Consider the following 14,991-nt stretch of genomic DNA (forward strand, 5'->3'; position numbering starts at 1 on the left):
ATGGGAAGACTGGCAGAAGGTGAGAATTCTTATCAGAGTCAGCTCTCCCAGATCTCTGTCTGTAGCCAGGTGTAGAGGGGAATAAAATATTTCTTGAACCCTCTTTGGGGGACCCCTCTTGATCCAAGAGGTTATTCAATACTGTCAGAAATATTTACTTATTTGTCTTGGCTAAAAACTGACAAGATATTTAAAAGGATATCTTTTAAGTTATCAGGACTTTTCCCATCGGCTAAAATGGAACTATATACATGGGGTGGGGGATACAAATGGAAGATAATCGGATTCAGTGGCAGGATCAGCCCCTTGGTACCCTTTAGGCTGCAACACAATTCTTTGAGGAATTAAAAGCAACTTGCTCTTATCTTCTCCAGAAACAGTTCAAAATCCACCTATTCTTTTTACCAACCCCAAAACTTCCTCTATGTATCTCAAAAAGCTTGTAAAGTATTACAAAAATTTTGACTTTAAGAAACAAAGTTCTTCTTGGAGGAACTTGCTTTCTTTCCCTGTGCTTATGAGACGTAAATAAGTTCTTCCTGCTCTTCTCCAGGAATTCTTATCTAGGCCATCTCCTTAAAGTACAAACTCCAGGGAGGTAATTCTTCTCAGGGGGAAAACAAAAGAGGAAGAAGTCATTTGGAACTTAAGTGAATGAAAAATCTTTTGAGTGTCTTTGCCACAAATATCAGTGAAAGCCATCTGAGCAGGTAACCTTAACTTACTTAGTCTACCATAACAACTTGGATCCAACTTTATTTGTAACTAGTGAATTCTGTATTATTGTATCTCGTTAGTGACAGTAATATTATCACGAAAGCTATAAAGTCTCTGTTTGCATCTCTCACGTGTGTCTTTATATACCTGTGTGGTAGATGTATGATATTTTTCTACCTCTGGATAGTATTGCCAAAAATTAATTTGTTAAAGAGCTCTTTTTAATTGGCTTAAAGAAAATTAAGCACTTAAATAATTTAAAATTTTCTGAAATAAAATAGAAACTAACTCAAATGCTTTTCAAGTTCACACAATCTGGGAAAATATTCAATTTTAGTGCTAATATAAGCTTGTCAGTTTAATTAAAATGTCTACAGAGTTATGTCTTCAGAGTTATCAACATTGAAAATATTGCTAACATACAACTTTTATTCTACCTGGGTTTACTAGTCAAATAAGTTCATGTTATCTGTTTCAAAATTTCTCAGAAAGAAAAATAACTTGATATGATGAAATTTTCATGAATAATTTAAACATAATTGTTGAGAACAAGTGAATTAAATAGATATAAGTGGGAAAAAGGTATAAAATACTGAAATATTAATTACTGAACATAGGTTTTTCCCCTTTGGGCTTCCTTTTACAGAAGAATGAGATATTTGGTTCTATTAGTAAACATGTTTTGTGCCACATGGAGAAATCTACTATGAGAAAGCACGTTTCTAAAAACTACAGAAAGAATTTATAAATTTGCCATGCCACAAAATGCTAAGGTAAAAGACAGTTCACAATTGTTACTTCTTTATTTCACTAAAAATTAAGTTTTCTAAGGTTAGAAAATTCTAATATATGTGATTAAAACTACTAGAAATAATAAGGTACACATCTCCATATGTAAAGAAAATAAGATGTGTTTTTAAAAGTAAAAGAAAGTATGAGAGGAATGGAAAAGCATTTTGTTGAAGGAAAATAAAAGTAATTTTGTTCTAAAGAGAGGCTAGTTATTTCAGAATGGGGAACAGAAAAAACAGGACAAAATCTGAATGAAAGGAAGAAAGTTGTAGAAGATTTGTGGAAAAGGAATCTTTAGTAAGGAGTTTTATGCATGGTCAAGACTGGCTAAGATGGGAATGAATTTATTTGAGTGAATGAATTTTAATATCAAAAGTAAGCAAGTACAAAATTACAATCTGGCTTTCTTTTAAAAACAATAAAGTTTTATTGAACTAGTGGTCTGCTCTTGATAAGAGATTGTAGAAGATTTTTTTCTTACCTTTTAAGTAATTGCTTAGAAGACAAAGGTTCCGTCTCTTCAAAATAATTTTCTGTGCTATTTTTATCATGTCTTTTGATTAGTTAAGAAAGCTGAGTATTCTCTATTAAAAGAGCTATGTTTTTCTTTACAACTATTTAACTTTCTGTATCTGCCTTTGAAGTCTTTAATTGTCATTATGGTTAAGTGGATAACTAAGTATTGTTTTGCAAAGACCTATGATCCTATTTGACCAAGGGCATTAAAACCCTTTGATATTTTTGACAATCTTCCCCCAAATCAATTTCTAAATGAAGTCTTTTTAACCTCAAACTAACTTTTGGATATTCCAGAGGACCCCTGGACAATCGCAAAAGAATTGTTCTCTTTCCTTTTTATAAAAAGGGATATGGTAAACAAATTAGACTTACTTGATATGTTAAATTACATTGGAAGTATTGGCAAATAAGAAGCAATATTAAGCCTTCTTTATATTGTATTTGTATAGGTATATGTTCTACATTTTTCAAAACTGTGTAAAATTCCTAGAAATCTGATATATCCTGGTATAATGATTATCAGCCATTAATTCCAGTTATTATCTTAATATGTTGCGTGTCACAGAAATAGCCAAATTTCCTTGTCAATTCCATTATAATGAGCTCTCAATAGATCTTTAACCATGGGCATTTTAAAGTCTTTTGTCATTTACAGACAGTTACTGTTTTACTCAGATGCTTTTGCAAAAGTGTTTCTGCAAATGTGCTTCATCTTTGAGAAGATTAGTGAAAAGGGCTTTGACAAGTACAGGTTTCTGATAACTTTAAGACCATAAAACTAAATTGAATAAGAATTTACAGAATTAATGGAAAAGCTGCATTCGAGCAGGACAAATATTAATTACATGGGACTGAATGAATTAAGGAGGACGATTATAATTTTGCATGACTTTTTGTTTGAAACATTGCTGGTTCCTTAATATTTTTTTTTTCAAGATTCCAGGAAACCTTTTTCTTAAGCTATCTATGACCTAAAGCAATTTGGCAAAGTATACCTTTGTAAACAAAGATGAAACATTTACTTTTCCTCTCTACCTGATCCCTCCAGAATTTGAAAATTCTTGAATATTCTTTTCATGGTATTATAGTTAGTCATTTACATAAATTCAATAAGAATCTGTTCTCCTTATAACAGGACACAATTGGAAACACTGGTTATATTACCAAGGCTTTGACTGAAATGTCATATTTGAGGACACACATAAGCTCCGGTATCACCAGACAGCATTAAGGAAGGTGGACTTAATGGAGTCAATAAAACCCTTTGGAAAAACTGGTCTGGTACTTTGCTTACAAAGTTCCAACAAAGCAGTCTTCAAAAGAGCTCATATGGTCAATTGCCATTCTTGCTGCATTTATGTAAATAATCAGGCCAAGTTTAATGCAAACCAGCTAGTTTTACTGTGATTATCTTTGATAAAAAATGGGGGTTTATACAGAGAAAAGTTATGTGTGCATGTTTGTAGACATTAAGTTCTAATCCTTAATTGTCTTTGAAGTTTTATTATATATCTGCAAATTGGACTGAATCCTCAGTTCTTCTATTTTCCTGAAGAATTTAGCTATGAATCTCTAAATGAATGTTTCCAATTTTCTCCCATTCTGATTTAGAATCACTAAGAACAAAGACTGCCCTTGAGTCTCCTTGGAAGGAACTCATGATCCTTCTCACTACCCAAATAGTAATCAAAATTCAGGGACTTGAACCTTAGGTACACTTTTCAAAGTCAAAGTTGGCTCCATTTGACTCCTGGTCCTGCACACCAGCTAAGAGACATCAAAATCAAATCGAGGAGGAAGATAAACAGCTGACATTGATATAGATTGCTTCCCCCCAAACACTGGATCAAGACTTCATGTTGCAATTAAACATGAAACCCTTGCTTCTTCTCTTCCATCCTTTCACTCCGACATTGGCCTAGAAAGATAATGTCATCATCCATATTTCCCAGGCCATTGCTAAGAGGAGTAATCTTTTGGACTGCTGGATTTGTCATCAAAAACTCTGATCTGTCCATGATGTTAGTGCCAACTTAGCTGGAGTGCTCTGTGCCCTGAAAGGATGATTTATCTTTGTCTTTGGTGGTTGTCATTCTCCTTGGGCCTACAATCACCTAGATGCCTGGCATATAACTGGGCAATGCTTCTTAGGTTATCTCACTGTGCCCCTAACTATCCGCAAACAAACTGATACAACTTATTGGTCAACTCCTCTGAATTTACATCATCGGGTTAGAAAGAACTTACCAGGAGGCATTCATGATTCAGAATTTGCTTCCTTTGGCAGGTCCTGACATCCCTGGTTAGGAATGAATACAAATGAGGCTATAATCGGAAACCCCTCCTTAACTCTTGAAAATACTGCAGAGTTCACTGCTAAAGCAATAGCTGTCCAACAAAAATCCCTAGACTCTCTGGCCAAAGTTGTTCTTGGTAATAGGATAGATCTTGACTATCTTGTAGCTGAGCAATGCGGTGCCTGTGCTGCAGTCAATACCCCCTGCTGCGCCTGGATTAACACTCTGGGGAGTTGAGACTCAGCTACAAAAGACCACTGAGCAAGTCACTTGGCTTAAAAAAGGTGACCCTTTCAATGGGGTCTTTCTTTGACTTGTTTGATTTTGATTGGTTTGGGTCTTGGGGACCAGGGCTCCAGTGCACACTGCAAACATCTGCAGTAATCCTGCTTGTAATAATCGTAGTAGTCTCTCTGGCATGCTGTATTCTCTCAACAGCTTTCAATGCACGTTTGCAGATGCCAACTGTCAAGAAAATGCTCTCCCTATGCTGGAACATCAGAAAAGGAATGAAGAAAATGACCAACTGAAAATTGTGAACCTGAAGTCATGACCTGTGAATATCATGGAGATTCAGCAAAAAGCTCATCATGACCTGTGAATATTGCACAGAATTAGCAAAAGATGCAAGAACCACAGAGCCGTAGCTGAGACTGGGGCTAATGCCTTAAATTTTGATCATATCTCTCAGGCTGATGAAAAGGGTGGAATTGTTTAAAAAAAGAGAGACAGTAGGCCCCAAATGGAGCCTCTTGTGTTAAGCCCCATGTCAGCAAATCAAGGTGTAATAACCAACCTAAATGCAGTTTCAGCCTCTCCCGGGATTGTGACTCGTAACCTGTCAGTCTGGAATCACCAGGCCAGTGCTGAAGAGGTAATACACCCAGTAAGACCCCTTTCTTTCCCCAAAGGAACTTGACCTTGCCTGAAATAATCCACTCTTCGCTAGAAACTTCCTCTTCCCACCTTCTTCTATCTATAAAAGGCTTTCATTTTGTACAGCTCTTCAAGGTTCCTTTCTATCTGCTGGATGGAATGTTGCCCAATTCATGAATTGTTGAATAAAGACAATTAAATCTTTAAATTTATTCAGATGAATTTTGTTTTTTAACAAAGCTCCACTGCTGACATTTTCCCTCTGTTTTTTATCCTACAGACATGCACACAAAAGCCTTTGTGTTTCTCAAAGAGTCAAATAATTCCTTTGTGATGCTGACTGCGCAGCTAACTAAGCCACTCAAGGCCTTTACCGTGTGCCTACATGTCTATACCGACCTGACCCACGACTACAGCCTTTTCTCTTACGCCACACACACACACACACAAATATAATGAGATTCTCCTCTTCAAAACAAAGATGGGCATGTACAGGGTATCCGTGGGTGGAGCTCCTGTCTTTTTCAAGCCTCCTGAGAGTTCTCCTGCACCAACGCACTTCTGTGTGACCTGGGAGTCCGCCTCAGGGATTACAGAACTCTGGGTGGATGGGAAGCCCATGGTGAGGAGAAGTATGAAGAGAGGATACTCTTTGGGGACAGAGGCAAGCATCATCCTGGGGCAGGAGCAGGATGAATTCGCTGGGGGCTTTGATAAAAGCCAGTCTTTGGTGGGAGACATCGGAGATGTGAACATGTGGGAAATATGTGTTATCACCGGAAGAGATTAGCACTGTGTATGCTGGTGGGACCTTCAGTCCTAATGTCCTGAACTGACGGGCACTGAAGTATAAAACACATAGTGAGATGCTTGTCAAGCACCAGCTATGGCCCTGAGGCCCTTTTGTGAATCGTAAAGTTGCTTCCTGGGGGTTACACCTTAGCCTTGTCTCTGGCTCCAATGCTCTACTGTCCTACACATTGGGCTCTTGTGCCCTGGGGGGACTGTATTTGTCCCTCTCCTTTTTCTGCTCTTTGTCCATCAGCACATGGGACAGTGTGAGCAGAGGGTCTTATATACATGGCTGCACATCAGAATTAGTAGGCTACACCCCAGGCCAATTAAATCTGATTTTTGAAGGGTGGAATTCAAGCATCAATGTCTTTTAAAGCTCTCCAAGTGATTCCAGCACTCAGCTGGATTGCATTTTAATGTGTGTTTAAGAGCAAGTGAACCAACTTTTTTTTTTTCCTAAAAGATTGCATGTATTTAACTGTAGTCCTGCCAACATTTTCATTTCCCTTTATAGGAACACCCGTCCCATTTATCGTGTTGAATTATCTAAAGAATACAGAAACGGAATTTTTCCGCCTTTCTGCCCCACCATTAGGATGTGGTCATTATATATTAAAATTATCTTTAATCCTTTCAATTTGCATATTCAAATATCTAAAAAGAAATGTTTTGTTGTTGTTTCTGTTTAATTTGTTCTATTTTTTTCTTCAGGATCACTAATTTTCATAATGTAAAATATCTATTTTTTTCTTCTCATTTGCCATCACCAGATAACTTTTATTTGTGTCCTTTATCTTTATATTTTGAGCTTTTATTTATTCAAACCTATCCTTCATATTAGCATTAGGGAGGAAGAATTTTTCCCTCTACGCTTCTAGGTTCTTTTGGCTGATCTAAGAATTAAACTGACATGGGACAGATTAACAGGAGAAAATCAAACAAAAGTTTAATATCACGTATACCTGTGAGGACCTCAAAAACTGAGAAACTTGCCAAAATGGCCCAAATCCTCACCTTATCATCTTCAGCTAATGACAAAAGAGGATGTTGAGGGTAGTGGTTTGGGACTTCAAAGGGGAGGAAGACAATTCACATGGAGATGGAAAGCAAATGTTTGGTAAACCAATGTTGGCTGGGCCAGAGTCATGGGACACAGGGTGGACTCTGATCTCTCGACCCTGCAGAGTTTCCCCTCCACACCTAGCCCATGTTCTTTGCCAACATCTCTGGTGATAGCTCTATTCTGGGAACAGATCCTCTATCTAAATTCTTTTAGGTAGTTAGGGGGCAGTTCAAAGTTTCTTCCAGAGTCTTTTAGGTCTTGGTTGTTTTCAGCTTGAAATAATCCACATGGCAAAGAAACACTGTGGGATGGCAAATATTGCTCCACTACAAGTGATTTTTGTTTTTTGTTTGGCATATTGGGATCTAATTTCTGATGTCATTTAAAATTCTGCAGTGCTTTGAGTTGTCTTAAATTTAGTTTTTTTAAAAAACTTTTATCAAGTCTGTTTTCTTCAATTTCTTTACCAGTTTAATGCTGCTGCTGCCTGAAATTTTCTAAATATTCCTGTGATTAATCTTCTATGAAGTAAACCTTTTACATGTTTTAAATAATTTTCTTTTATAGTTTAGTACATTTCAGTCCTCCTATTTGTTCTAACATAGTGAGAGGTGAGTTCTCTGAGTTCCCTTCCTGCTTACCTGGCCACACTTAGATCCCCTAACCATTGAAGCTAGCTGGCTGGCAGACTGATGTTTCTATTAGGAGTTTCTATTCATGCATCCCCAGACTCGACATTCTACAACTCTCATTTTAAATAACCCTCATCTCCACCAATTTCTGCCAACTGTCTCAGACTTTCATAGGTACACATTTTCAGATAATTTGAGCCTTCATTTTTCTCTCAGTAGAATGACCCGGTAACTCATTCCTGCTTTGGTAACCATAGTTTGTTTTCTCTGTGAGTCTGTTTCTGTTTTGTAAATAAGTTCATTTGTATCATTTTTTAGATTCCATATACAAGTGATATCATATGATAATTTGTCTTTCTCTGACTTACTTCACTAAATAGGATAATTTCTAGGTCTATCCACATTGCTGCAAAATGGCATTATCTCATTCTTTTTTATGGCTGAGTAGTATTTCATTGTATATATATATATATATATATATATATATATATATATATATATACCACAGCTTCTTTATCCAATCGTCTGTTGATGGACATTTAGGTTGCTTCCATGTCTTGGCTATTGTGAATAATGCTATTATGAATCTCAGTTTCTTTATTAGAACCCACAGGAGAAGACATGAGATTGTCCCCTCAGAGTTCTAACAGGAAGCTTCTTTATTGAGAGATATACTTTGTGGTTCCCCACCTGCAAGCAGCAGGACGTAAGGCTGAGCAGACGTCAGGCTTGTTAGAGCAGCAACAGAGTAGTGGACAACCTTTCACAGACAGCACAAAGGGTCTGCTAATATTATGGACCAGGTTACACTGGGAACCAGTGCAGGCTTATCCATGAGATCCAACTCTAAAAATTGTTCCCTAGGAGCTGGGGCACATTCACCTCAAAACAAACTGAGTCCTGGTGCCTGAAATCTTTGGCCTTTGCACCGTGGGTGCCAAGAGCTGATAGGCAGAAATGGATTCCCTCCCTCTCAATGTACTTTACTCATGTTCAAGGTCAAAAGAGGAATTATTGAAGGTATAATCTGTACACTGTGAAAAGATGTTGCAGGAAAATGGGGCACAAGAGGATGGCTGTATCCTAGGTCTTGGTCAAGTCCCTAGGATGAGCCCAGTCAAGTGAAGGTCCTTGGCTTTGTGCAGGAAGGAATTCAAACGCGAGCCATAGTAAAGTGCAAGTTTATTCAGGGAGATGCACACTCCACAGAAAGGGTGTGAACCATCTCAGAAGGCCAGAGAGGCCATGAGGCATGGGGGTGGTGGTGTTTAGTTTAAAGTAAAAGGAGATACACATTCTATAGGCAGAAAGCAGGCCATTTCAAGAGGTGAGAGGCATACTTAGAGCATGGGGTTGTCTAGGAAAGCGACAGCCACCAAGAGGCGTGGGGGTGGTTAGTTTTTATGGGCTTGGTAACTTCATATGCTAACAAGCGGAAGGACTGTTCCAACTACTTTGGGGAAAGAGCAGGGACTCCCAGCAATTGGGCCACTGCCTACTTTTTGGCTTTTTACGGACAGGCTTGGAACTGTCATGGTGCCTGTGCCATTTAGCATGCTAATGTGCTATAATGAACGTATAATGAGGCTCAAGGTCTCTAATGGAAGTCAAATCTCCTGCCATCTTGGGCCTAATGGAGTTTTAACCAGTTTATGTTGTATCCTCAATTGCTATGTCATTCTTTTAATGTTTGTGCCCTGCCTCCTTCCCTCCTGTTTCAGTTTAGCTCACTTGCGGTTTCTTAAAAGTCTCCCTTTGCTTTCCCATGACCCTTCAAACAGGGTTTAAGATAACAGATCGACTGAACTCAGATCTTGGTTCTATCTCCTAATGGTGTGCAACCTTGAGAAAATTACTTAAAATGCTGTATTCTTCAGATTTCCTCATCTTTAAAATGGGGATAGTATAGGGCCTACTTCACTGGCACAGAGCTAGTGCTCAATGCATGTTATCTATGATTTACTAATAATATTGCTAGCTGGCCCACAACTGTGGATTTTAGAGACCCAGGCTCTGCATCAGAGACCCAGCAGGTTGAAGGAATCTATCACTAAATAGATATGAAAGAAGGAAGACTCTCACTCTGGGACCCATGTGTCAGCTTGAGGTGGGGGGAAAAATCACGAAAATTATTATAAACTTAAGGGACAAGGGGAACATTTGAAAAGTCTGTGCCTGGAAAACTTGTGGCTGCAGAGGGACAGGTTTGCTCTGTCACAGAATGAAGATGGCAGTGAGAGGGTGAGAAGCTTCAGAATTTGACATGTGGGCAGAGATGTCTCTCTTGGAGTTTTAGTAGAAAATCAGAAATTCAGGGAGGATGAAGTCAACTTACAGGATAGGCTTTATTCTACAGTCAAAACAACAGGAAATGGAAAAGGAAAGGAAGATACTGTGATCTGGTAGGTGTTGGTCCTCCAGGGAGTAAAAGGAGCAGGATCGGTGTGGGCAGGTGGCTGCAGCTTTCACAGCTTAGCAGCAGGCTTACTTCAAAAGAACAGAGAGAAAGGAAGTGGGACATTAGAGCAAGCAGCGTCAGATCCAACTTCTAAAGAAAAGAAGGTGGAAAGAAAGGTTTCTGTATCACTGAATAGCCCAAGTGACTTGAGGCCTAGAAACCAAATCTGAAGGAAGGTGGTGGCCCAGGCGGAGCTGGGCTGGAGGACACAGGGGTCACCACTGAACTCCTGTGAGAGCACATCTTTGCAAGCACTCACTACAGTGCACAAATTCACAGTCCACTGACCTCTGGCTGGGAGGTCAGGCTCAAAGAGAAAGCATTTCCACACAGGCTTCCCTATTTCCATTAAGCTGAGAGAATGATCTTTTCAAATGTAAATAAGACCAAGTCTCCTCCTGAGGAAAAACCTGCCAAGGTTTTCCATTGCACTTAGAATAAATTACAACCCTTCATCTGGTCCTCAGGGCTCTATAATTTCTGGCTTCTGCTCCCCTCAGTCACATCCTCGCATATCTCTCCCTCACCCCCGGATTTCAGCCCTTCTGCCATTTTTCCTGTTCATTTCTTCTACAAAACTACAATGAATGCCTGCGATGTGACAGACACTAGCTTTAGATACTTGCGATAAGCAGTTAAACCACAGAAACAATGAGAAAACCACACACATATCAGACAAAACCATGGTCACGTGGGACTTACACTACAGTAGGTTTAAACATGCTTCATTTGTTTCTACAAGGCCTCACATTCGCTCTTTCTCCTGATCCTCATGTGGCTGTGAGACAGGAGAGAAGAGGGCAGGGCACAACCATTAAAAGAAAGGCACAGCCAGTGAGAAAAACAAGATAGAACATACACTGGTTAGAACCTACTGGACCCAAGGTGGTGGAGGATTCCACTTACAGTAGACCTTGAGCCTAATTATATGCTCATTGTAACACATTAGCATGCTAAACGGCACACCCACAGCCACCATGACAGTTCAGAGTCCGACCATAAAAGGTCAAAAAGTGAGTGGTGGCCCAATTCCCGTCAACCTCCCCCACCAAAGTTGTTGGAACAATCCTCCCACTTGTTAGCCTACGAAATTACCCAGCTCATGAAAACTAACCACCCCTAACACTCAGGTGGGCTGTTCTCCTTTCTGAGATGGAATACATTCTATCACAGAATGTGTACCTCTCTAAACAAACTTGCTTTCACTTTACTATGGCTCACTTGAATTCTTTCCTGTGCAAAGCCAAGGACCCTCACTTGGTGGGGCGTGTCTCATGGACTTGCCTGAGACATGGGACATGACCATCGTCTCACACCCCATTTTTCTGCAACAGCTGGTTCCACATCATTTTGTCTCTGATCAGATGTCCTCTTCTTAAAATTTCCCCAGTCATTTTTATTATGGTTATTATTTTCTAAGCAGATATTATCTGAAAAAAAATTGGGGGGGGGCTTGTTCTTTATTGTTTCCTTTGCTAGTAGATTGTAAATTCCATGAGAGCAGAGACATTATTTCCTATTATATTTCCAGATTCTAGAATGATAAGGCTCATAGTATTTTCTCAATAAATATTTGATGAATTAATTAATTCTGGAGGAGGCAATAGCAGTGAAGCCAAGCTCTGGATGCTGCTGAGGTTGAAGAAATACTTAAAGAGCAAGAAATTGTAAAACCATAATTTTGCTCACAGAATGGCCCGTTATAAATGTGTGATAGAATTGCTCCTTAGAGCAGGGAGGGGATGGCCACAGAGTCTGCATTTGACTCAGCAGGACGCTCCTGGGAATAGAGTAGGTAGGGAAATGAAAATTGAAAAATTACTAAGAATAAATGGAACAGACAGTAGAGGGATTAGGTGATTCCAGGAGAAATTTGCAGACTACTTCAGATCTCTAAGTTTTTCAGAGATAGAGGTATTCCAAATGCTAGTCTCCATACTAAGAGGCAGGATACATTTTGGTGAATTTTCCGCAAGGAAATGGAAAATACTGTTGGTACAGTGAATTTCTTGATAGGAGGGAGACTTCTCCCAAATGTGAGTGAGCGAGCGAGAGAGAGAGAGAGAGTGTGTGTGTGTGTGTGTGTGTGTGTGTGTGTGTGTGTACGTGTGTACGTGTGTGTGTGTGTGTGTTTAAGGCCTGTGCTGACTTACTGATGTTTAATTTTGGAGAGGCTCTCTTTTGGTTTTAAACCAAAAGTGTAATGAAGGGAAGCAGAATATGCCACCCCACCATATGCCTCTTTGGCATATTGATTATTTAGAGCTGGTTATTTTTAAGAAATAGCAGGCACAAGAGAAGTTCTGAACACCAAGTAGAAGTTGCCCTTTTGTAAGAGACATTTATATGTACATGGGAAATCTCCATGTGCGAGGGTGTCTCCCTTTCAGTACCAGGAAAATGAGGATGACTCTAAATCTCTAGGAACTTCTTATCAACATAGAAAGCAATGACGTAAATCTGTGTGGCAACTTTACCCTTATTTACTATGCTTTCCTGCATACTTGTAGAATATGGTAACCTCCCACAACCATCCCCCCACCTCCAACATCCTCTTTTGTCTTTAGCTGAAGGTGGTATTTAAGATGGTGGCTTACTTGTTCACTGCTGGTGGGAATGCACTTTGGTGCAGCCACTGTGGAAAACAGTATGGAGATTCCTCAAAAGACTAGGTATAGACTTACCGTATGACCCAAGAATCCCGCTCCTGGGCATATATCCAGAAGGAACCCTACTTCAGGATGACACCTGCACCCCAATGTTCATAGCAGCATTATTTACAATAGCGAAGACATGGAAACAGCCTAAATGTCCATCAACAGATGACTGGATAAAGAAGATGTGGTATATTTATACAATGGAATATTACTGAGCCATAAAAACCAACAACATTAACGCCATTTGCAGCAACGTGGATGCTCCTGGAGAACGTCATTCTAAGCGAAGTAAACCAGAAAGAGAAAGAAAAATACCACATGAGATCGCTCATATGTGGAATCTAAACAAACAAACAAACAAAGCATAAATACAAAACAGAAATAGACTCATATAGAATATAAACTTGTGGTTGCCAAGGGGGCTAGGGGCGGGAAGAGATAGACTGGGATTTCAAAATTGTAGAATAGACAAACAAGATTATACTGTATAGCACAGGGAAATATATACAAGATCTTATGGTAGCTCACAGAGAAAAAAATGTGACAATGAATATATATATGTTCATGTATAACTGAAAAATTGTGCTCTACACTGGAGTTTGACACAACATCGTAAAATGATTATAAATCAATAAAAAATGTTAAAAAAAAAAGATGGTGGCTTGGGCCATTATGGTGAGTTTTCCTCAGTTTTCCTGGATCTCTCTTATATATACATGTCATTTAAACTTTTATTTGATTTTCTCCTGTTAATCTGTCTCATGTAAATTTAATTCTTAGACCTACCAGAAGAACCTAGAAGAGAAGAGGAAAATCTCTTCCTCCCTGACAACATGATGCCCCATTACCCCTAAACACTTTAGAGTGTCATTCATGCATACAAACACCTCTTACATATAACTACAATACAATGATCAAAATCAGGAAACACCAATGCATTAGTATTATCTAATTTACAGATCCCATTCAAGTTTCACCAACTGCCCTAATCATGTCCTGCATAGTATTGACTGAAAGAAAAACACGTAACATAAAAGTTGTGAGTTAAATTTTACTCAGGGAACTTACTGGGGACTATAGCCTGGGAGACAGCCTCTCAGTAGCTTTGAAGGAATTACTCCAAAGAGGTAGGGATTTTATATATTTATACACATATGAATTTTTTGGCTGAGAAATACAGGTAGTCAAGCATATATCTTGGTAAAAGATGGCTGCTAATCACAAAGAATAGATACCTCAAGTTAATGACTTTAGTGCTTTTCTGTACATGGGAAGATGCAAGAATCTGGGGTCACGACAGTCTGCCTGAGATGGGCATCTAACTACCTAAGGGCTTGTTTATCCAAAGCACAGAGTGCCTCATCCTGTTTTCTCCCTCCTGAATTCTTCTCAGGGCGAACTGTCAGCAGGCAAGGTGGACGGTTGTGACTTAACCCTTTGTATAACTGGGTGATGAGGGATGCTCTTTGTTCTTTCTTGTTCACAACAGCAAGTCCAGTCCAGGATCAGTGTTGCATTTGTTGTCATATCTCCTCAGTTTTCTTCGATGTCTGGAGCATTTTCTGTTCTTTCTAGTTTTTTTTTTTAACTTCCATAACCTTAATACTTAAAGATTATAGGCCAGAATATTCCTCAATTTGGATTTATCTGATATTTTCTAATGATTAGAGTCAGGTTATAAATTTTTGGCAGAAATATCCCAGAACTGAGGCCGTATTCTCTTACTGCATTCCAACCAGAGGAACACATTTTGCTTTGTCTTGATCATTTGATTAAAGTAGTTTCATTTGGTTTTCTCCATTTAAAGTTACTCCTTTTCTCTTTGCAATTAATGAATATGTTGTGAGGAAATACTTCATGACTATGTAAATACGCCAATCCCTATCAAACTTTTACTTACTAGCTTTAGCATCCATCAGTGTTTCTTAGCTGAATTAATCATTACTGTGGTATTTTAACAGTGATGTTCTAATTCCATCATTCCTTCTAGTTTATTAATGACATTCTACTGTAAAGGGAAGACTCTCTCTTCTTTTCATTAATTCATTCTTTTATTTATATCAGTATGAACTCATAGATTATTTTTGGCTTCATTCTACTGTGGAGTACCTTCACCTGAATGAAAATAGTAATAGCATCCATTTCTTGTTCCTAATCTCAAGGGGAGTGTTTTCAGTAACTTGAT

General features: G+C 38.7%; 1 protein-coding gene across 1 annotated transcript; it reads left to right on the plus strand.

The window, feature by feature from the left end:
• LOC102540780 (C-reactive protein) lies at positions 1-6,097 on the plus strand. The gene is given in 4 exon segments (XM_015249029.3): positions 1-19; positions 5,482-5,636; positions 5,638-5,964; positions 5,966-6,097. Coding segments are annotated over 4 exon segments (633 nt in total).
• Positions 6,098-14,991: the final 8,894 nt, after the last annotated feature.

The sequence above is a fragment of the Vicugna pacos genome, chromosome 21, assembly GCF_048564905.1.
Source record: "Vicugna pacos chromosome 21, VicPac4, whole genome shotgun sequence".
Lineage (NCBI taxonomy): Eukaryota > Metazoa > Chordata > Mammalia > Artiodactyla > Camelidae > Vicugna > Vicugna pacos.